Below are 24,390 nucleotides of genomic sequence, written 5' to 3' on the forward strand. Positions count from 1 at the left end.
GTGGCTCACAGCCATTTAGCCCTCTTCTGATGACCTCTTCTAGTGTGCATGAAGACAGAACACTCATATACATAAAATAAGTAAATCTTACAAAGAAAGAAAAAGAAAAGAAAAATGCTTTCAGAGCTGTTAAAAATGCTATCTGGTGTTGCCACCAGAAATTCTGATTCAATAGCTCTGGGCTGCAAGCCAACCAGTGCTCCACAGGTATTGCTGATACACAGCCAAGGTTGGAAAGCACTGCATTTATTTCATAACAAGTAATTTTTTTCTGCAGCAGGAGTCTGGCCATTTTCTCAACACTAACAGTTTAGCTGCATGTTATTTTCTATAAATCAATGACTGAAACATGAAACCCCTAAAAAATATATAAAATGTAATAGCAATGCCTAATGATTGCCAAGGACAAGAGTAAAGGCGAGTGGTTTCTTTTGTTTTGTTTTGTTGAACTAGAAGAGGAGATGTGCAGATTGCATGCTTCTGCTCAGATGTGATGTTGACAAGAGGCATTCCGGTTTACATTCCTCTGCCATGACCAGATCTCTAGGGTGGCATTTCCATTCACTGCCTAATCATAAAATAGGTCTGACCCACAGGCATGGCAGAATATTTTTCAGTCACCAGTTAATTTTTAGTACTGTACTTTATGAAATGTGGAAGGAATTTAAGGCTTCTGCAAAAATGTCCCCTAGGCTTTTAAGTGTACTGACTGCAGAATATCACCAAGTTTCAGAGATAGACTTAAAATAGAAAGGAAGCCATCACAACCTCGGTCTCCACGTTGAAATCAGGGCAAAATTGGTATCATACTGAATCTGTCATGAATAGTACATAGGGAGATAGACTGAAAAACCACAATCAGGTGCAGTCTTTTAAGACCTCTTGTAAATTTAAACCCTAAGCTATAGACACTGACCCCTTGACCTCTAAGAAGAGGAAAGATGCACCATAAAGCATATGGCCAAGTATGTAAGAAGATGAAATGTGTACCATAAGGCATATGGGCAAGTATGTGAGAAAATGAAAGAAGGACCATAAGACATATATATGGGCAAGAATGTAAAGATTGTAGAACCCAAAAAGAAAAAATATGGTCTTTTTCAGAAATGGATCATTTCCCATCATCTTACCTGCTGTAGGAGTTTGTGCATTTTGAAAGTCCTGCTCAGCTGTATCCGCTTTGATCTGATCTCATTAACTAAAATATCAGAAAGGTAGCGTAGCTCATTGCACCTCTGACAGATTAAATCAAGTGCATAGTGGTGACTAGATGCAAGCTTGTGGCCATGTAGTATCACAAGCCGGACCTTGGCTAACAGCTCCTGATTTGAAAGAGGAGAGGAAAAAATTATAATTGTATGATCTCTGCTCATACAAGAGAGCAGGTGGAGAGGAACGCTAAAGAACACATTTAACAGGGGAAATATATGGCCACAAAAACAGGATTAGTTTCAAGTCATTTTCCTGCATTCAACAAAACACAAATGACCATACAGTGATAATGATTAGTTAAGCAGTGACATCAACCATCAGAAGCCCACAAATTTCTGGATATAACACAAAAGTAAACTAGCACATTTCACTCAGGCTATAAAGATTGCCTTCTGTATGCACAGATGTAAAACAGAAACACACGCAGCACCCAGTGCAAACACCAGCCAAATGAAAGTTAGTAGGTTTCAATCTCAATTCCAGTCGCCCTTTACTTGAGTGCTTTTGACATACCTAAAGTGAATATCAGAAAGGATTCTCATGGTCTTACCTCTCTTCTGTCAACTACTGACTGCTATATTACAATGACTGAAACATAGTGGGGATACAGCGGAAAATAAATCAAACTGATGCCAAGATGAGGCAGTGACTAGCCTGTCTAGCTATTGGGAAACCCACAATTAAAATAGAGTTGGTTTTAAAACAATAAAATAGAGTTGGTTTTTTTACCTTAATAATATTTTAATGTTTAAGCCGGGCGTGCTGGCACGCGCCTTTAATCCCAGCACTCGGGAGGCAGAGGCTGGCGGATCGCTGTGAGTTCGAGGCCAGCCTGGTCTACACAAAGTGAGTCCAGGATGGCCAAGGCTACACAGAGAAACCCTGTCTCGAAAAACAAAAAAAAAAAAAAATTTAATGTTTAAATGGGTTAAATATTTTTTAAACATTTTTTCTTTTTACATATACTTTTATATTATGACACATATATAGAATAAACTACCTACAGCAAGAAAAGTAATGACACAATCAGTAATTATATAAATGTTACACTCTTAGTGTTTTTGGCTATTTGTATTTGACAGCCTTGAAGAAAACATCTTTCCTATCTTGGTGCATCTAAAATTCTGAATGTAACTCAATCTCCATCACATCTGGTCATTAGCAACTTAAACCATCTATCTCGACCTAAAACCATCGTAACCCCCTAAACAACTAAACTTCATTGTAAAACTAAGCTACCTGGTCTTCAACTCCATCAGAGACTTGAGAAGGAGTAAACTTGATTATCTGAGTTGTTTTTTTTAAGTGGGTTAGAACAGTGGTTCTCACCCTTCTTAATGCTACGGCCCTTTAATACAGTTCCTCAGGCTGTGGTGACTGCCAAGCTTAACATTGTTTTGTTGCTACTTCATAACTGTAATTTTGCTACTGTTGTGAATCTTAATGTAATTATCTGATATGTAGGATAGTTGATATACAATCCCTGTAAAAGGAACATTTGACCCCTAAAGGGGTCTGGACCCACAAGTCAAGGACCACTGGTCTAGACTTTCAGTTCACACCTGAAAGCACTGCTGTCCTCGCTGGCATTAATTGGCAATTTGGCACAGCCTAGAGTGCAAGGAAAGCCTCAGTCTTCTTCAGGGTCCTTCCCTGCCCTCACTTAAAGACAGGCCTTGACTTGGGACCTTAAGCCAAATAACCCTTTCTTCCCCAAAGTTGCTTTTCTCGGAGTGTTTTATCACAGTAATGGGAAGGAAACTAAAACAGCTACTGAACAGAATGCTTCTAATGGCAAGGTCTGCGCCATATGTTTTCCATCACATTAGAAAGGGGTATTAAAAATGAACAGAGACCCTGGCTGCCAAGCCAGTTCACCTTCTCTTCCCACTGAGTCATAGGGAGGGGTAAAGTGCAGTCACAGAGTTCTGCAAGCCTAATTCCTTTAGTGGTTACTGCAACTCATTTTTTCATGTTCGTGGTTCACTCATGAGTCTGTCTTCTAAGAGCATATCTGTAAAAGCATTGCTTTGCTGTGATATACAAGACAGGAGAGCGGAGGCAGAAGTTCTAGAAAATGAATTGAAGCTTAGAAATCAATTCATCCAAGGTCTACGAGCTAGTTACACTAAGTAGAGCTGTCTGTGTGGGTCTATAATTGATTCAACTGCATATGTCATAATTTCCAGATACCAAATAACCTTTCTAAGACAAGATCTCATGCAGAATAATAGACTTACCTAAAACTCAGTATGTATCTGAGGCCCCATTATATATCATTCTCGATATACATTTTTCTACCATCTCCAAGACAATTTACAGTCTTGTTCCTACAGATGGCCCTTCTAATATGTCCTACAACTTTAATAATTTTTTACAAGTACATGATGTACCTGCAGTGTCATCATAGGGCCATGCTTAAAATGGGTTTTAGGCTAATATCATTCTGTTGATTGTATAATTATGAGAAATTAAGTATAATAAGCATTTATACTAAGCCCTAGTGAAACATAAACACAGCAAACATTAAAATATTATCTTACCTGAGATTTTTCATCCAAGAACTCTATTTTTTTAAGTCTCTGTTTTACTTGAGCTACGTTCCCTGTTACATCACCCAGTTCTCTTTGTTGATTTAATAAAAATTCAATTTGAGTCACAACCTAGAAGCAAGAAAATAAAGGTTTAAAAGCACATGATTTATTAAGCAGTCACCTTTAGTAATGGTCACATTACATATATAAGAATGCCAACATGACAAAACAACAGTTATACAAAATGTGTTCAGCTATTTTGTTCAAAGAAATAAACATAATTGGTTACAAATGTAGCCTTGTAGCTATCTGTGCACACAGGATTTATATAAGATCATTGTGTATATGTGCATCATGTATATACAGACATACTTGCATAAATGTGTATACATGCATACGTATATATGTATATAAATATATATATGTGCATATGTTTTCCCCAGCAATGTGTTAACTGGCCCTGGAAACATAGAACCTCCAGCAGCAATGAGCACACCTTGCTCCCACATCTTCATCTTTGATACCAATTCCCATAAAAAGAAACCAAGGTTCCTCAGAAAAATGGCTGCTTCCAAGGCTAAGACAGAACACAGAAAAGATGAGCTTGAATCACATAGTCATGCCAGAAAGGAAGGAGGTAATTTTTTTTAATCTTGACAAATATCACAAGAATAGAGTAGCCAGTTTGAAACATCAAAGTAGTTAGGAATAGCATCGGAAGGGAGAGGCTGGTGAGATGGCTCAGAGGTTAACAATGAGCTCACAATTACCAGGACTGACAGACACATACCCACATATCCACATAAACAAATACACATAATTTTAAAAGAATAAAAGAAAATCTTTTTAGTCTGGGATAATAACTCACACCTTTAATCCCAGCACTCAGGAGACAGAGGTATTACATATATATTTACATAAATTTTAATTGGGCTAACTAACAAAATTAGAATAATGATGGCAGGTGCTGGAGAGATGGCTCAGAGGTTAAGAGCACTGACTGCTCTTCCAGAGGTCCTGAGTTCAATTCCCAGCAATCATGTAGTGGCCCACAACCCCCTTCTGGCATGCAGGAGTGCATGAAGATAAAGCACTCATATACAGGAAATAATTTTTTTAAAAAAAGAATAATGATGGGAGGCAATATAATGGTATTGTACTGTCATTGAATGTAGTAATTTTGATAACTGAACCCATGATTCTGTAAGACAATGTCCTTACTATAAAAAAAAATACCCATTGATCTTCAGATACCACATACCACAGGTATTGTTTCTTTAGAGAACTATCTTATAGCCTGAAGGCTGTAAGATTGTATTGAAAATAAGTTTAAAGAACCAACATAAAGATAGAGAAAGACTGTCCTTGTCATACTCAATGCCATGTCACTGCTTTGTCACAGTTGAAGAAGTGAAGGCTTGAATGTTAGCAGAGATTTTCTTTGTTCCAAGTTAAGGAACTTGTCACCTTTATTCTCCCCAAGATAAAAACTGACATCTTGCAAGACTGCCCTTCTAATGCTCATAAATAAGGGCCTCCATCACCAGGAAAGAGCTATTTTAACTGACCTCTTGAAAGTCTTGCTCAAACTTCCACAGTTGTAGATACTGCTCCATTTTTAGCTGGTGCTTTTCCCAAAATCCATCAAAAGCGATTTCCATATCATGCACTTGAGCCAGCAACCTTGACAAACAGAAATGAAAGAATTCCTTAGAAATAACCACTTGTGAGGCAGGTATGCAGCTACATATAAACCTTCCCAAGCAACATGATGTACTTGTCTTGCTATGGTCCCAAAGTGACAGGCTCAAGTGAGTATAGACTGAAATCTCTGAAACCGCAAGCCAAAATAAACATTTCCTCCATAAGAACAAAAAGGAAAAAAAAAAATGAATGAATTAGAGGCAAAAGGTAGGCATGGTGGCACACACCTTTAATCTAGTACTAAGGATGCAGAGGAATGCAGATCTCTATAATTTAAATCTAGCCCAATTTATATGGAGTGCCAGGCCCACCAGAGATACATGGTGAGATCCTTTCTCAAAAAAAAAAAAAAAGAAGTATAGGCAAAAATAGTTTATGACACTGTGACACTTGGCTCGAGCAAAGAAAAATCAATGTCTGGGGAACTTAGTTCTGCAAGCAAACGAATGTCTGCAGATTAGCCCAGAGAAGAAGTTCCCAGACTTCCAGAAGTCCAGAAATACTTTCTTACCTAACAGCAACAAACAATGTAAAATTCCTAGTTTGAAAATATAAGTAACTTTTTTTTAAAAAGAAGGGAGCGCTTACTTATTAATAGTTTGCCAGTCACCACTTATTTGCTGAGAACATTCAAGACTTGAACTGGCAATTTCTTCAGTGTTAGGCACTTGCAGGTTCGTGAGCAGAAATTTTCCTTCTTTGGTTACAGCTGTTAAGTCATTCTATATAAAGGTACAACAGGATGTGTCAGCCAGTTAGTAATTGAACACGAATGAGTTGAAGAGCTATAGAGGGTGTATGACATAGAATATAGAAGCAATTCTAGCATGGTCTTTGCTTTCACAGTATTTAAGGATCAAAGAATCTGTAAATGTGAGGCTCTGTGGCTAGAGAAATGGTTGAGTTGGTAAAATAAAAAAAATAATAAAGTACTTACCTTTGAAGCATGAAGCCCTGAGTTTGATATCCAAAATGTACATTTTTTAAAAGTCAGCTATGATGGTGTACATTTATAATAGCTGTTAGATGTAAGCAGATCCCTGGGGCTCATTGGTCAGCCAGCAGAGCCTACTTGGTTCTGGGCCACTGAGAGAGTCTGTCTCCAAAAAATAAGACAGGAAGCTGGAAAGATGGCTCAGTGGTTAAGAGCACTGCCTGCTCTTCCACACAACCTGGGTTGGGTTTCTATAACCCTCATGGGCCAGGTCCAGGAGATCTGACACACTCTTCTAGTCTCTGTGGGCACTGAATGAACACAGTGCACAAACAGGCAAGCAAAGTATCCGTAGATGTTTAAAAAAAAAAAAAGAAAATAATAAACAAATTAAAAACAAGGTAGATGTAAAATGAAGAAGGAAGAACATCCTCTGGCCTTCACATACATGTACACTGACATAAACATGAGGCTCAAAGAAGCTCCTTCCTTACAAGCAGAGGCTGAAGTCCCGAGTTGGTGATATAGATGTTGAAAAAGAAATACCAAACATTTTGTTTCTAGCTTCCTGTTACAGACAGCAAGTTCTAACCAATCATGTTCTATTCTGATAATACTCTTCATGTCAGATAAGACCATATTAACACAGTAACAAGTACAATATCAGAAAGCATGACCTTACAAAGTAGATTTAACACATAGTCAGAAAGAATCCTATACTTTTTCTTTTTTTCTTTTCTTTTCTTTTTGATATTTCAAGACAGGGTTTCTCTGTGTATCCTTGGCTATTCTGGAACTCACTCTACAAACCAGGCTGGCCTCGAACTCACAGAGATCCATGTGCCTCTGCCTCCTAAGTACTGGAGTTAAAGGCATGCACTACCACAGCCCAACTCATATACCTTTCTAACTAATCATTACTTATTACCAATCACTTTCTGACTTAAATCATATCTTATCTCACATCTGGGTTTAATTTACACCATAAAACATATGTTTGAGAAGTAGTCTATAAACCTACACCTTCTTCAGATATCTAAACTATCCAAAAATTCCTTCAGAAGGTCCAAGGACTTACAAAGTTATGAGTAGATATTTGTCCTAAATAAGTAATGAAGCACAATGGAATAATATGTAATTAACATGTGATGCTGTAACTTTAATTCCCATCACCAAGAAAATAAAAAATTTTAAAAATCAAACAACCAGTATTAGTAAAGTACCAACTGTGTGCTAATGTATTGCATGTACACTACACACATATCTCGCTACATCATCTGAACAGTGCATACAAATTAGTCATGAGTGGTGGCACATGCTTGTAACTGGTGAAAGCATGATTCTCATGAGTTCAAGGGCAGCTACAGTTGTGAGCTTAAAAATCACCCTCAACCACACAAAACCCTTCCTCAAACAACAACCACAATAGCCATGCATCGTCGTCACCATCATCATCATCATCATCATCATCATCATCAGGCATCACCTTACTGCAGGGTTTGCCTCTAGATTAGGATGCAAACATTTTGTTTCACATATCTTAATTGAAACATATCACCCTATACAGAACTCAAGAATGCAGGGGCACCCAGCACACATATTATGGGTGAGGGAGATAAATAATGCTCAGATGCCCAAATTTCCTTATTCAAATTTTCCCCCAACATTTTAAGGAAAGTGCCTCTAAATTGCCAAAACTGTTTCTCTCCTAGTACAGATGAACAAAGTCGATTCCCCCAGGGAACTGAAGGGTTGCGTCAACAGTTAAGAACACTTGCTTCTTTTGCAGAGGACCCAGGTTCAGTTCCCAGCATCCCCATGGCAGCTGATATTCACCTATAACTCTAGTTCCAGGGGATGTGATGCCCTCTTCTGGTCTTTGAAGGCACCAGGCACACATATGAGGTACACACATACATAGAGGCAAAATACCCACACATATAAGGTAAAAATAAAAGAAAAATACTTTCAATGTATCTTTCATCTTCCCTATGTGAAAATCAGTGTGGAATGAACACATTGAACACCATTCCAGAACAATAATACCATGTGGCAGGGTGTGATAGTGCACACCTGTAATCCCAGAACTCAGGAGGCTAAGAGGAAAGTGTTTGAGATGATCCTGGACTACCTAGTGACTTCCAGGTCATCATGGGATACACAATGAGAACCTAGTTCTCAAACAACCACACCTTAATGACAGACTATTTGCCTAGCATTCAGGTCCTGGGTTCCATTCTTTTTTTTTTTTAAGATTTATTTATTTATTATATATACACTATTTTGCCTGCATGTACTCCTGCAGGCCAGAATAGGGTACCCGATCTCATTACAGATGGTTGTGAGCCACCATGTGGTTGCCAGGAATTGAACTCAGGACCTCTGGAAGAGCGGACAGTGCTCTTAACCTCTGAGCCATCTCACCAGCCCCCAAAAGACTATGAAGATTGTGAATGATAAAATTCATGTGTTCCCTTTCTAATCAGACATACCTTCAACAGATGATACCTTTCAGCACGAAGTGACAGGACCTCTTCTATTGAAGGAATATCATCTGGTAGCTCTGTTTCAGCCAGTTCTGTTCCAAAGGATTGCAACATCTGAGCCATTTCTTTCACGGTAACAGCAAACTTTTCTATAGCCTGTAAAAAGCCAGAGGATCTTTGATGGAAACTCTGACCACATATCAAAATTTATATCAGTAACTTGATTTGCTCTATATAAGCGTATAAACAGCAAACATGTGCACTATGAACTCTACTAAGAAAAGTTGGCACTACCCCTGACAATTAATGCTAATGCTGCAGCTAAACCTCTAAGAGACTAAAAGGTGGTGTCAAACCCCTTGGATATACATTTCCACATTTCTGGGCTTGTTCCTTGGACACTCATGGAAACTATTTCTAAATGGTGCCACGTGCTGATAATTTGTTGTGTGGCCTTGAACATCAGTGTCTTTCTTCCTTTATCAAACTCAGCACTTAGCAAAACTGCTTTATACTAAGTTCACTTCTAAAGAGGCATGAGAACAGCAATGCCACTTGATACTAAGGAACCGGAGAGCAAATTGTCACAACAATTCATTGCAGGTACTGCCAAAGATCTGAAACTCTTATCCAAAAGGTGCTTTGCCCTAAAATGGCAAGGAAGGCTGCACTATTTTCTTTCCAAAAATCAGTCCCTCACAGGAAGAGGGGGGAAATGCAGACACAACATAAACCATCTGTTAGACATGTATCTCAAGATATTTGCTCATTCGTTTAGTCTTTGCAGATTATTTAGGGCAAGACACTGCTCACTCGAACAGTTAACCTTTGTGTGAACACCCAAATTGCTGAATGAAGCTGCCAAACATGTAGTTTGAATAAGGGCTAGTCAATGTGACCCCGATTTAATGGTCATCATTATTTTCTTCAAAGAAGTTCTCATATCATGCGATAAAAGGTAAGACACTTAAATCATAGGCTTTCTTCTACCAGGGAGGCCACAGCCCTTACCTCTTTGAAAATCTCTAAAACAGATTCTGTCTAATCAAATAGCCTTGGGAGTGGCACTAAGCTGAAATGAATACACTTGTACTTTTCTGAGGATCTCCCATGTACCAAGCAGTGAGTCAAACATTTTTTACTCATTATCTCATTTAATCTTCCCAAGAGCCCTCATTTTATGGATGGAAAAAGACTTGGAGAGTTGGTATATATTGTCTAAGATCCAAGACATAACTCAGCAGTGCCAGGATTTGAACCCAAACCCTTCGTTTCTTTGTTACTGTATAATCACAGAAAGGGACAGACAGAGAATCCCTTTCTTTTCCACTTGGCTTCTCCTTTAATTGCTTTCCTTAGTGAATCTTCATCATTTCTAGATATCTCTTACAGAAGAAAACCGAAATGCTGAATGATACATGTATTTGAAAAGTAGGAGACCCAAAAATCTGCTTTTCCCAAGTAGGAAAGTTTTCTAGATAGAATGAAGGATAGGCTCTACAGTAAGGGCAGAAGCAACATACATTTCTGAAGATGATCCATTCACTGTGGCAGTACTGCAAGGTGCCGCCTAACTCAGGGGTTAATTGCTTGTCATCAATGTATGTCAGCAAATCACTAACTGAGCTCAGCATAACAACCTATGTAAATAAGCAAGAAAGACACTGTTAACTGCCCTTCATGACATCCTTCCATCAAACTGCAAAATGAATTTCAGCAAAACCTTAGAAGAATGTTATCTGGTATAAAAGTTTCAAACGGTTCTTTCCTGTGCATGCCCCACATAGCTGGATGCATTAACCTTCTTTAGAAAACCACAGTTTTTATTTCCAAAACATCTCTATCAACCAAAATTAGCTTCTACAGAAACCAAAACACCTAATTCATCTTTGTCTAGAAGGTTTCGCTATTAATGAGCAACCTTGCACACACACATAAATATACATGCATACACACATATACATACACACACGCACACATAAAAAGAATTTCTTTGCTCAGAACAAAGCAAAAGGACTTTATGTAGTAAGTTACAATTCAGGTATTAAATATTATTAGCACTCTATTCCAAACAATAAAAACATACACAGAGTATATTTTCAAAATAAAGATCATGGTGCTCTGGGGTAGCTTAGGATCATGGCATTTCAGATACAAAAACCACACAATGGTAACTGAAAATAAAAATTGTTAATCATACTCACACATAGATATACGCACACATGTATAACATGTAACATATTTTTCAAAAGGAATTGCTTTGTTATAAGTTGCCTGAACTAGTCCCGTTTAACAGTAGAAGCAGTTGGCTATAGGACATTTCAGAATTAATTTTTAGAAACAAATTTTAAGCGTTCCACAAAGACATATAAAACAAACAGTATAAGATGCAGAATACATAAGCATTAGAAGGACCAAAGATTCAAGCAATAATCTTACTGGTAATTTCAGCATAAAATCCTCCTGGCTAAATCGAAATCCAATGTCTGTGAAAGTCCGTTGAAGAAAACTGGTGGGACGTAAAACCAAGACTAAGTGTAAGCTCCCAGGGAAAGAGGCCTGCAGCAAGAAATAGCAAAGGTGTGAGCAGGCACACAGTTGGTAACACAAACTCCCAACCGAGCACAAATCCAAAAGGATAACATTGGAGGAAGCAAATTTTAAAGTCATAGAAGTCAGTAAAAGGTCAACAAGTTTAAATGGATGCTAATAATATCTAAGAACATGGAAATGAAAATAAAAATAACACAGGGTTATCAAGCCAGATCCTTATAATGTTCAGTAAAGAATTTTCTCACAGGACACAAGCAGGCTCTGTTTTGCAAAGAATTAGACTCTGAAGCCTTATCTTGAAGTTAGCTTTGCTTTTAATAGCTTCTTTATTTTTAATAATGTCAATATTTTAATTGTTCAATAGTTGTATGCTATTATAATCTGATATCTATATATAACGTGTAAAGATCAAATCAAGGCAATTAGCATTTCTTTTACACCAAACATCAGCATTTCTCTTAGGAACTTTCAAACTCTTCTAGTAATCTTGTAATTACAGAGTGTAATTAACTCTGCCTTATAGGACCCAGAACTACTTCCTTCTCTTCAACTCTATGCTGGTTACTATTATCCAACATCACTTGATGTCTCTTCACTCTCCCTTCCTATACTGACTCCTAGTCTATGTTCTACTTCAATGTGATCAACTTTTGTAGCATCTGCCAATGGCTGAAAATATGAAATTAGTTCTTTTCTGTGCCTGGCTCATTTAACTCCATAAAATTTCCATCTCCACTTCCATCCATGTCACAAAAAAATGATGGATGGTAGTCATGGTTTTATTGTGTATAAACATTTTATCTTTTTATCCATGGATGGACATCTTGCACGGTTCCACACATTGTCTATGGTTGATAATGTTGCAATCGACATGGATATGTAGGTAAGTATCCCTTTGAGATGCTGATTTCAATTTCTTTGGGTATATCCACAAGTGATATTGTTGGCTTATAGACTAGTTATATTCTCATTTTTTATTAAGAAGCTGTTTTCCAATGATGACTGTACTGTATAAGGGGTCTCTCCTCTTGTTGTCTTTGGCAGCATGCTGGTTTTGGTCTTTTGCATATTAGCCATTCCAGCCTTGTGATTTTGCTTTGCATGTCCATGATTAGCGATGTTGAGCATGTTTATATACCTGTTGTATAAATGTATAACTTCTTTTAAGAAATGATATTCAGAGAATTTGCCAAATTTTAATTAGACTGGGCTTTTGAGGAGTGTTTTGTTTTGTTGCTGAGGTTTGTTTTTGGTTTTTATTAATAATCTAGGTATTAATTCCTTAGTAGTCAAACAGTTTACAAATACTGTTCTCATAATGAAGGCTTCATTAATCCTGTTTACCTATTCATGTTCTAAAGCCAGCATTTTTAGGGGTGTGTGGGTGTGGGTGTACACGTGCATGTGCACATTTTACTGATTCCAAGTTATTTAAAGACTTTTCTTAAATCTTCTGGTAGTGCTAATAGTTTTGTAGTTTTGTATTTTTGTATTTCGGCCCTTGATCCAATTTGAGTTAATTTTTTATGGTGAGAGACAGGAAACTAGTTTCATTCACATATGTACATCTCCAATTTCACTTATTATATATCCTCTTGAATTTTTTGTTGATCCTGAGATAACCCAAAAAAGCAAAGGGAGATGAAATATTGTCTATCTACACTAGACAATGGGTAGAAACTATGTTATAGAATGATATTTTTTCTTTCATCCAAGGAAGTCTTATTTTCATCACTATGTGTTCATTCCATTTAAATGAAAGCTGATCAAGTGCTTTTAGGCATCAAAGGTATACAGATTAATTAAGTGCTGCCCTTCCCAAGAAAATGACAGTTTAATAACTGAATGTATTAGTAATCAGTAACACTATAGCACAGTAAGTCACAAAATGAAACAAAAGAATTAGAACAATGTATGCAAAGAAGCAATATCACAAAGTCTGTGAAATATGCAAGGACCAAAATGGCCTTAAAGAAAAAAGAGAGTAATTTGACATGGATGCTGGTGCTCCATATTTGACCACCTCCCCTTGGTGGGGAGGCCTGGTGGCACTCAAAGAAAGAATAAGCAGGTTACCAAGATGAGACTTGATAGCCTACAACCCTATAGAGGGGGAGGAGGTCCCCCTAGGTCATGGACCTAGAGGAGGGGAATAGGGTAAAAGCAGGAGGGAGGGAGGAATGGGAGGATAGAAGTAATGGGATAACAATTGAGTTGTAATGTGAATAAATTTTTAAAAATTAAAATTAAAAAAATAACAAAATGTTATCCTAACTTTTTAGTTTTTCTTAGCTTCTAGAGAAAAGCTGGAACACAGTAGGCAGTTGTTCCAGTTCTTATTTCTGCAATAAAATGTTCTGACTAAACGTGACTTAGGGTTTATGGTTAATTTCAATTCACAAGGACCGGATATAGTCCATCATGCAGGGAACACAAACCCAAAAGAACATGGGGGAACTGGTCACATCCACAATGAAAAGCAGAGAAAAAAAATGAGCACACCGTGATTGCTTGTTTTCTCAGCTCCTCTCCTTTCTTATACAGTTTAGGATAAGCTGCTCAGGGAATGGCCCCATCTGCAATGAGCATGGCCTTCCCACACTGTAATCAAGGCAACCTTCCGTAGGTCAACGTGATCTAGAGTCATGGAGACTCTCTTCCCAAAGGATTATAGATTGTATCAAGTTGACAATTAAAACCAACCATCACGACAGTGAAAAATGCTTGCAACACTGGGCGTGGAGGCACACGCCTTTAATCCCAGCACTCGGGAGGCAGAGGCAGGCAGATTTCTGTGAGTTCAAGGCCAGCCTGTCTACAAAGTTGAGTCCAGGACAGCCAAGGCTTCACAAAAAAACCCTGTCTTGAGAAAAAGAAAGAAAGAAAGAAAGAAAGAAAGAAAGAAAGAAAGAAAGAAAGAAAGAAAATAATAATTACTACATATAAGAATTCCAAAGTAAAAGAATAGGGAATAGCAATAAAAAGAAACAGCATGGCCCAATATTAATGTATAGCACATATTAAATGCCTACTCTATGTCAAATATTTTTGCTAACAATTATAGATTTACTTCATCATGGCTCAGTTTCTCCTAGGGGAGGGGAAGAGAATGAAAAAGGGAGGCAGTGGGGGGGCGGAGGGGACAGGAAGATCCAAGTGAGGGGATAACAATTAGGATGTAATCTGAACAAATCACTTAAATAAAAAAAAATATTTCAAGCAAACTCATTTTAAGTTCAATATACTACTAACAATTGAACAAAGCTACAAAAAATTAACAATGAGTTTGACAACTCCTTGTAACTCCTGTTCAATTTAGTTTAGCAGTTAAAAGTCTATTTAAAATATAACAGCAAGCTAGATCTTAGAGCTGAAGAAGTGACTCAGCTGCAAAGAATACTGGCTGCTCTACCAGGACCTAAGTCTCGTTCCCAGCACCCAAGTCAGACAGCTCATGGCCATCTGTAAATCCAGTCCAGAGGGATCTGTCATCTTCTGTCCTCCTCAGGTACTGCACGTACTACAATCATGTGGTGCACAGAAGTACGTTCTGACAAACACTCATATACATAAACTAAAAACAGAATATCCATATTTTTAAATATCCAGATCTCTGTGTGTTGGAAGACAGCCTGGTCTACAAAGAAAGTTGCAGGCCAGCCAGGGCTTCATAGTGAGACCCTGTCTATATACAGATGATAGATGATAGATGATAGATAGATAGATAGATAGATAGATAGATAGATAGATAGATAGACAGACAGACAGACAAATGAACTAACAGAGGCTGGAAAAATGGGTCAGTAATTAAGAGCACAGGCTGCTCTTCCAGAGGACCCAAGTTCAGTTCTCATAATCTACATCAAACAGCTTACAATTGTCTGTAACTCAAGTTCCAGAAAGTCCAAAGCCCTCTTATGGCGTCTGAGTAAACTTGTACATTCACATACATGCACCTGCGTGCATGCGCGCGCGCACACACACACACACACACACACACACACACACACACACACACACACACACACACACCAAGAATATATAAAATATTAACAATGAAATAAAAACAGTGGTATCATGCAAGAGTTTGTGCCCATTTTCCCAACATGGCAACACTTGATCTGGGCTGACTGGTCAGTGCCCCATTTTGAGACGTCCTCTAATTTTCAACAGTGTTCACCACTTCCACTCCCTGTTGCTTTTGCGCATAAGGGAAGTGTGCTGTTGGACAAATGCTACATTCTAGGCTCTATTGTAATTAAATCCAGGCTACTTCACATTGCACTGTCATCCTCACATATGGTGTGAGCATTTCAATTTGTCACCTTTGTCTCGCATGTCGAGGTCATGGACTAAACTGTCAACTGATTCTCATACCATCCTCGTTATGTTTCTCCAAATTTTCCATGCTGATAAGAGTCTAGTTTTGCAGTCAGGTAAACTAGGGTATTAATTCTGCTTTTAAACTTGATGAACTCTCCCTGTACAGGTGTCTCTGGGACTGCAAGCGATTACTCAAGTTTAATGATTTAAAACAACACAAATTCCCACTGTATTTCTGGAGGTGAGAAGTCCAAAGTTATCGACTGTGGGCTGTCTTCTTTCTCTAGCTAAGAATCTATTGCCTGAACATTTTCAGTTTCTAGGGACTGTCCATCACCTCTTGAGTGTACGACCTTGCAATTGTTTTGACTTCCGTGTCTGTCTTTGCATTTTCTCTCATGCTTTCTCTACTTCCTTTTCTTTTTTTAAGATACTGGGCATGGTGGCACATGCACGCCTTTAATACCAGCATGCTGGGAGGCAAAGGCAGGTAAATCTCTGTGAGTTCAAGGTTAGCCTGGTCTGCAAAACGAGTTCAGGACAGCCAAGGCTACACAATGAAACCTTGTCTCAAAAACAACAACAAAAGATACTCGGGATGGAACCCAAGGTCGGCACATGTCAGATAAGATCTCTTCTCTGAGTTACACCCCATTCCTCTCTCTTTTGATACTGAAGATCCTTTGGTGATACAAGCCCCACCTTGGAAATTTTGGATAATCTCTCAATCTCAAGATTTTTTTTTTTTTTTTTGATTATCAAAGATAGGGTCTCCTCACTGTGAAAATCCACCTGATACTTTCTCAGAAAATTAGAAATAGCTCTGTCTCAAGGCCCAGCTATACCACTCCTAGGCACACACCCAAAAGATGCTCTACCTTACCACAAGGACATTTGTTCAACTATGTTCACAGCAGCTTTATTCATAATAGCCAGAATCTGGAAACAACCTAGACGTCCCTCAACCAAAGAATGGATAAAGAAACTGTGGTACATTTACATAATGGAATACTACTCAGCCATTAAAAATAAGGAAATCATGAAATTTGCAGGAAAATGGATTGAACTAGAAATGATCATCCCGAGTGAGGTAACCCAGACCCAGAAAGACACACATGGTATATACTCACTTATAGGTGGATATTAGCCCAACATGGATGTCCTCTGAGAGACTCCACTCAGCAGGGAACCAGGACAGGATCTGGGATTCACTATTGGACTCCAGGTGAGAGTGGTATGGAAGAATGGGGAGATAGAAGGACTCAAAGGGTCCAGGAGCCCCATAAGAAGACCATCAAGGCTGGCAGATATGATCCTACGGGGGCTTACACAAACTGCTATACCAACCAAGGATAATGCATACAATAAACCTAGACCCCTATTCAGATCTAGCCAACGGACAGCTTGTTCTCTCCATGGTTGTGGGAGAACAGGGACTGCCTCTGGTGCCACCGATTTGACCACTTCCCCTTGGTGGGGAGGCCCGGTGACATTCAGAGGAAGGATAAGCAGGCTATCTGGATGAGACCTGATAGGCTGTGATCATATGGTGGGGGAGGAGGTCCCCTTCTGTCACAGACCCAGAGGAGGGGAATAGGCAGAAGAGGGAAGGAGGGTGGGAACAGAAAGATACAAGCGAGGGGATAACAACTGGGATGTAATCTGAATAAATCACTTGAATTTTTTTCAATTAAAAAATGAATTAGCACAATGTTTTAATAATGTTCACTGTGTGTGTGAGTCTCAGAAGAAACATTTAATAAATACTGATTGACACTCCTACCCTTGCATGCTTAAGGCTTTGAGAAGTACTGAAAAATCTTTTAACATATATCTGCTCTCTATATATCTTTTGTTTGGTTGCTTATTTGTTAAATAGTATATGTGCTGGGAATTTACAGTGCATGCATAAGGTCTTGAGATCATTCCTCAGCATCATAAACAACAAAAATATCATATGAAAAAAAGAGGGTCTCTGAGAAGGATTCGCGTAAGGCTGTAGATTTATTTCTTTACAGGACAGTTTGTTCAAGGCTGATTAAGACTATGTGACTAAGATTGAAAACTCAATGTACTTGATCTCCATGTGAACACAGTGTGAACATAGAAGCTATAGCTAATGCATAGACACGGTCTGAACTGCATGCTTCTATTCCATAAAATAAATGGCTGATAAATCAGGTGAACGATTTGACACAACTCACTTGTTGAATAGCTGCATAGCTATTGACTTCAAGCATCTACTAAATTTGAGACAAGCTTTTGAGTTAGCATAATATCTACAAAGATAATTTCGGAATCATTCTACAGCAAAAAGCACTGCAAGTGTAACTCTATAGGCAATAAAGGAACCACTCATGCTTTGATGGGACAGTTTCCTTTAAAATGATGTCTCTGAAGTTTTTCTCCCTCCGCACTATATTAAAAAAAAAAATCCTAAGGAGAACCACGCTTTTCAAATCCTCAGTAATTATTGGACACCAAAAAGACATTTGGACAAGAATAAATTAATAAAAAAAAAAACTTAAAAAAAAAAGACATTTGGAACCAGTGTTTAGAATAGTTAAGTAGAGAGAATGGTTTCTCAAATGAAAGGAGGAGTAACTGAAAAATGTTGCCTTCAGGGAATTGACAGTTAGACAGCCATCCTAACTTAGGTCTATTTCTTTGCTTATTTTATATTGTATGTGTATGTTTGAATGTGTCTGTGCATGTGTGTGTGTGTGTGCGTGCGCGCACGTGCGCGTGTGTGCATTCTAACATATATTCAGAAGCCCAAAGAGACCAAAAGAGGATGTCAGATTCCCTGGAACTGGAGTTACAGATGGTTGTGAGCCTCCTGATATGGTTGCTAGGAAAGGAACTCAGGTCCTCCACAAAATCAAAAGAGTGCTCTTAATGACTGAGCCATCTCTCTCTAGCCCCTAATTTATGGCTATTTCTCATCATAATTTATTCATTGATTTAATATCACATTCTTCATTTATCTTTCTGAGAACTTAAATGTTTGTGGATTTTTATAAGTATAAGATTGAATGCTCCTAAGTTGTATCGGGTATGGCGGCTCATGTCTGGAACACTAGCATGCAGGAGCTTGTCCCAACCTCACAGTCTAGGCCAGCCTGGGCTGCTTACTAAAACTGTATCAAAAACAGCTGGTTGTAAGTAACTTTGCTTTAAGGATCTAGGTTTTATGGTGGGTTTTGTTTGTTGATTGGTTGCTTGGTTGGTTGGTTTCTTTTTACTGTGTCTCTCCTAACTAAACTAGAACTGGTCTCAAATTCACAGAGCTCATCTGCCTGTCTCGGCCTCTTATGTACTGGGATTAAAGGTGTGCAGCACCATGCTCAGCAAAACCCATAGTTTTAAAGAGAAACGGCTGGTAACTTTTTGAAAACACTGTACAGTATAAACAAAATACATCTGTGGGCTACAACTGCTGAATGAGAATCTTCATATATCTGAACGTGGGGCCAATATGAAATATATATACTATACATATGTTATATATGATATACATGTTATAACACACACACACACACACACACACACACACACACATATATATATATATATATACATATATATATATATATATATATATATATATTACTCTCCTCTCTGTGCTTGATATGAGAATCTAGATAGAGAAAAGTTAAATTGGTAGGCCACTCAGATTAAGATAAATTTGTCCATGTCCATGTGGGTATATATATAGGAAGGTAGCAAAAGTGCTTTATTTCTCTATATACAGAAATGCTTATAACTATGAGTTTCAAGACAATATATTTTAAATGAGCATTTTCATGAAAAATCAAACAGCAATCATAACAGATATGCACAGCACAGCAATCACAGACACCATTGACCACTGAGCTGTGATGCTTCACTTTAGTGATACAGCATTTGCAAATGCCTTAAGAATATCTAATCTGTGTGGTTACATAAACATGAGAAGGCACAATTTGTACCTTCTCCAAAATTAAACTCTACATTCTAAATCCATAAATCATTTTTAAGAACTTTCCAAAACAGCTAAGAGAAGCAGTCATAGATCAGTCTTCTTTTATTTTCTTTCTTCTTAGAAAAAAAAAAAAAAACACACACACACACACAAAGAGAAAAACTGTATGAGAAGAATCAGCACTGGTTTGAGTTTCTTGCAGACATTTTTATCTTTTGAGGTTCCAACATGCGGCTACTTAAAGGCACAGGAACATGCTGCCCACTGTCACGGGGCTTGGTCCCATGAGCCCAATCACTGCTCTAGTGCCAACCCAGCTATCTGCAATAGTTCTTCTTGGTTCTTCAGAGAAACAGACTCAAAACACGTTCTCTACTATCTTTCTCTCCTAGGAAACAGATTCTCTTGCCTTTGACTCATACCAAGCCCAAGACTACCCAAGTAGATGCTCTTTCAGTAAGGCATAAGCCTGATGCACCATTTAAATAACTGCTAAAGCCATGAAAGTAATATAATTTAATATTGTTCTGTCTGATACTTTTAGAGAGACAATTCACTCATCCTATCAAGGTGATAGCTATTTCTTTAAAAAAAAAAATCATAAGGGTATTTTGCCAGCAAGTATGTCTGTGTACCATGTGCATGCCTGTTGTCTGCAAAAGCTAGACGAGGGCATAGGATTGCCCAGGACTAGAATTACAAATGGCTGTGAAGTTCCCTGTAGGTGCCGGAAAGCAAATCTGGGTGCACCCTGGAAGAGCAGCCAGCAGTCTTACCCATTGAACCAGCTCTCCAGCCTCTCTCATTATTTCTTTGGAAATATTCAAACTGTGTTATACAACATAAAGCGTTGCTTAATGACTATTTTAGAAAGCAGTTTCTATTCCTACAGCATATCATTCTTAACCTTTCAGGCAAAGAAAGACAACAATATTAAGGACCCTTGAGTGAAAGGCATTACCTACATTCTAGGTTTGTTAGATACGCTGTTCACAGTAGGTATTATCCCTTCTTACAGATGTACCAAGTGAAGCACAGTGGGTAAACAGCGGTGCTAAAGCCTATCTGAATCATAAATAGCTTCTTACAGACACTTAACCTTTCATGTACACACAGATTTACTCTTTGAAATTTAGAAATGAATTCATTTGACTCTACAAAATGGGAACGGAAACAATTTTTTAAGTTCTAAAAAACAATTTACCATGATGTAGCCCACGGAATGAAAACTACTATAATCTAATATCGTGACAGAATACAATGTCATGGGAAAACTCTATGACTTAAAGCTACAAAGAGGAGTTTTCTACTGTAAAAGCCACTTCAGTTATCTCTCCCACCCTACTCTGCAAGAGTACAGAACATATGAGTTACTTCAAGTGTTGCCAAGAGCTTCTAATTCCATCCTCACCACTCAGCTGCTCACTCCATTTCCACCAGGTAATCATTTTAATCCTTTCTTGATTCTTCACATTCTACTAGGCCACATTGGTCAGCCGACCATAGCCTCCAGAATCAGCCCAAATCAAAAAAAAAAAAAAAAAAAAAAACCCTCCCAAGTAAGCCATTTTGTCACTAACTGGAGAGCCCAAATATTTTCACTCTTGTCAAACAAAGCAAAATTTTCTACCACTGTACCTCTAGTCTTCAGAATCAATCCAATCGATTACATTTTAAGATACCTGTTCTAAGGGGCCACTTAAATTAATTTGATGAAAATAAATTTTATGGGGAAAAAAAATCAGGGAAAAGTAAGAGAAACACATATAGTGACTTAAAGTGTAAACAAATGAACACATCTTCTATGGAAGGCCTTCCTCACTCCCAGCTTGAAGTTCTTTTGAAGTAGATATTTACAAATATACTTTACCTCTCTACTACACTGAGAGCACCTTTAGCCAGTAGCTATTACATATTTACCATTGAAACTGGTGTCATAGGTAGGACAGTGAAGACACACCTATACAATTGACATCTGTGTGCTGTAATTATGTGTATACTAAGGCATGTATACATAATACTAAGTTTATTATGGAAAAGTATGTATGTACAGAAAAGGATTAGGAACTTTCAAAAAGGTGAAGGCAAGGCCCCTTTGATGATAAAACTGCTGATGTCAGTTCCGCACAATATTCCAAAAACACATACATAGACATTTTACACACATCATAAATTGTCCATTAAATGTCTGAAGCTATTATTCTCATAACATAAAATCATGTGTATGGCTGAATACATAACTTTATCAAAATAGACATAATTAAAATAATTCTGTGCTAAAAACCTTATTAGAAAAATAATTCACTCAACTATTGCCATTGGCTGCCACTCAGCAACAATGTAATTCTTTACTTTCCTTGTCCTGAGCTGAATTTTATTTTAGTTAGGTTTTTTCTATAAGGAAATTTTTACTTTTTATTTTTGTGTATGTTGAGCAGACAAGTTTGTACCTTAAACCATCACAACAATAACATGAAGTTTTTTTAGGTGATATTTAAGGACATGTGGATGACTAGTTTGTTATTAAATTAGCTAGAATTATTTCAATGTTTCTCTAAAACAAATTGTAAGATCATGTTAGAAATTTCCTGAGGAAATTAGGATATGAATATATGAATGAATGAATGAATGAATGAATGAAGAAAATGCAGGTAGAAAAGTTTCTGGAAAGTAAATGAAGGAGGGACTTGAAATTTTTGGCTTAGGTTGGAAAACAAGTCACTTTCTTGTCCCTTAAAACAATTGTCAATAGGCTGGAATTTTGCCCCTTGAAAGTGCACATTTCTAACAGAACTGAAACTACACAAATTTCCTCTGGTTACAGATGTTTAAATGTTTCCACTTTTAAAGTGACAGCTAAGCAGCGCTGCCTTTTTAAGTGCTGATGAAATCACCTCTAGACACATCCAGGATATCACACTCTACTTGACCGTTGTCCAAAACCAAATATAAATCCTTTTGTTAAATGTTCTTTTAACTAGTGATTTAAAGCTACGCAGGCAAACAATTCCATATTGTTAATACACTCTTAAACAAATGACATGACCAACAATACTCTCTGATAAACTTGATGACATTCAGATTTTGAAGCGATATTCTACCTCCTCCACTTCCTTAAATTACCCTAGGCCAGTCTCACTGTAATCACATCAATGCAATTCACGAAAATACAAGCCTCCATTCTCCCCATCTGTCCTTAAAAGCCCCACTCAGCAATATTTGTGCTGTAGCACCATGCTGCAGCATCCCTGCACTTGAACTTGGGAATAGGCTTTCCAGGACTGCAGGCAGAGCCCTTACCGCATTCCTTCTGAACCTCATCTTGCCTCTCGGGGGATTTGCTTCTGCCATCTCGCCTATACACAATTACACTCTTCTTTTCCGATTGTCAACGCAACATTGATGAAATACGAGCTGCTTCTTGGGTGGTATTTAAAACCAGCAGCCAAAAATCTCTATCAAACAAAGCTACGGCTGCTTCCATTGCCACTGCCGCGGCAGAGCTGCAAAAAAAATTCACTATCCCTGATTAGTCAGCTGACAGATCCTTCCCTGCTGCTCATTGTAATTCAGAGTTGACACAGTCCCCCAACTACTTCGCCTGACTGAACCTTGTGGATTAGCTTGTGCTGGACTATTCAAGAAGATCAGGCACGTCCTAAGAGCGGAGGAAGAAGGGGAAAAACCCACTCTCCTCCTTAGGAACAGGCTGGATAGGACTGGCTTGCCTCTGCGCAGTTCGATTTTTTTTTAAGGTGGAATGTGAAGATTCTTTGTGAAGGTAGTACTCACTGATACCTTGTGCTCTTGTCCTGCCCTATTCTGAGACTTAAACTTCAATTCTGTATTGTTTTACTACATTCTGTTCTGGGTTTAAGCATTGAGAAAGGTTACAGTTTGTGAAGTTGTATCCTAATTGTAATCTAGAAAGAACAGAGCATGTGTTCCAACTTTTTAAGATGGAGAAGATTCTCCCTCAAATTAACCTTCTCCCCAAATAGCTTAAAAACAGAGCATTCTGAATGTTCTTATTTGTTTGTTTTAGGTTTTTAGAGACAGGGTTTCTCTGTGTAACAGCCCTGGCTGTCCAAGACAAAGCTTGGTCTCTTTGTAGATCAGGCTGGCCTTGAATTTACAGAGATCCACCTGCCTCTGCCTCCCCAGTGCTGGAGTTAAAAGTGTGCACCACCACGCCTGGCTCTGAATGTTCTTACCACAAAAAAAAGATAAATGTTTAATGTGATAGTTGTGTGTGTGTGTGTGTGTGTGTGTGTGTGTGTGTGTAACCATTACATTTTATCCCATTGATATATACAATTTTTGTTTCGTTGGTTTTTGGTTTTTTGAGACAGGATTTCTCTGGCTGTCTTGGAACTCTCCGTAGAACAGGCTGGCCATGAACTCAGAAATCTGCCTTCCTCTGTCTCCCAAGTGCTGGGATTACAGGTACAGCCATGCCTGGCCATGTTTTTTAATTTTAATTTTATTTTATGGATATATGTGTGAGTCTCAGTGTTTATCTGTGTACCCCATGCAGGCAGGAGCCCACAGAGGTTAGGAGGGAGGTCCAATTCCCAAGAAGTGGAGTTAGAGATATTTGTGAGCTGCCATGTGGGTGCTGGGAACTGCACCTTTGTTCTCTGGAAAACCAGCAAGTGCTGTTAGCTGCTGAATCATCTC

General features: G+C 38.2%; 1 protein-coding gene across 1 annotated transcript in view; it reads right to left on the bottom strand.

Annotated features, from left to right (window-relative positions):
• The window catches only part of Mcf2 (MCF.2 cell line derived transforming sequence), a 60,622-nt gene extending 37,206 nt beyond the window's left edge, over nt 1-23,416 (bottom strand). Inside the window, exons 1-8 of the mRNA XM_051141920.1 lie at nt 23,011-23,416; nt 11,310-11,429; nt 10,394-10,510; nt 8,877-9,026; nt 6,039-6,172; nt 5,315-5,429; nt 3,756-3,875; nt 1,131-1,322 (exon numbers count right to left, since the gene is read on the bottom strand). Of these exons, the coding sequence (XP_050997877.1) occupies nt 1,131-1,322; nt 3,756-3,875; nt 5,315-5,429; nt 6,039-6,172; nt 8,877-9,026; nt 10,394-10,510; nt 11,310-11,429; nt 23,011-23,061 (999 nt within the window). The 5' untranslated portion in view covers nt 23,062-23,416. The remainder of the gene's footprint in view (nt 1-1,130; nt 1,323-3,755; nt 3,876-5,314; nt 5,430-6,038; nt 6,173-8,876; nt 9,027-10,393; nt 10,511-11,309; nt 11,430-23,010) is intronic.
• Between the last annotated feature and the right edge of the window lie 974 nt (nt 23,417-24,390).

Source organism: Acomys russatus, chromosome X (genome assembly GCF_903995435.1).
Source record: "Acomys russatus chromosome X, mAcoRus1.1, whole genome shotgun sequence".
Taxonomy (NCBI): Eukaryota; Metazoa; Chordata; class Mammalia; order Rodentia; family Muridae; genus Acomys; species Acomys russatus.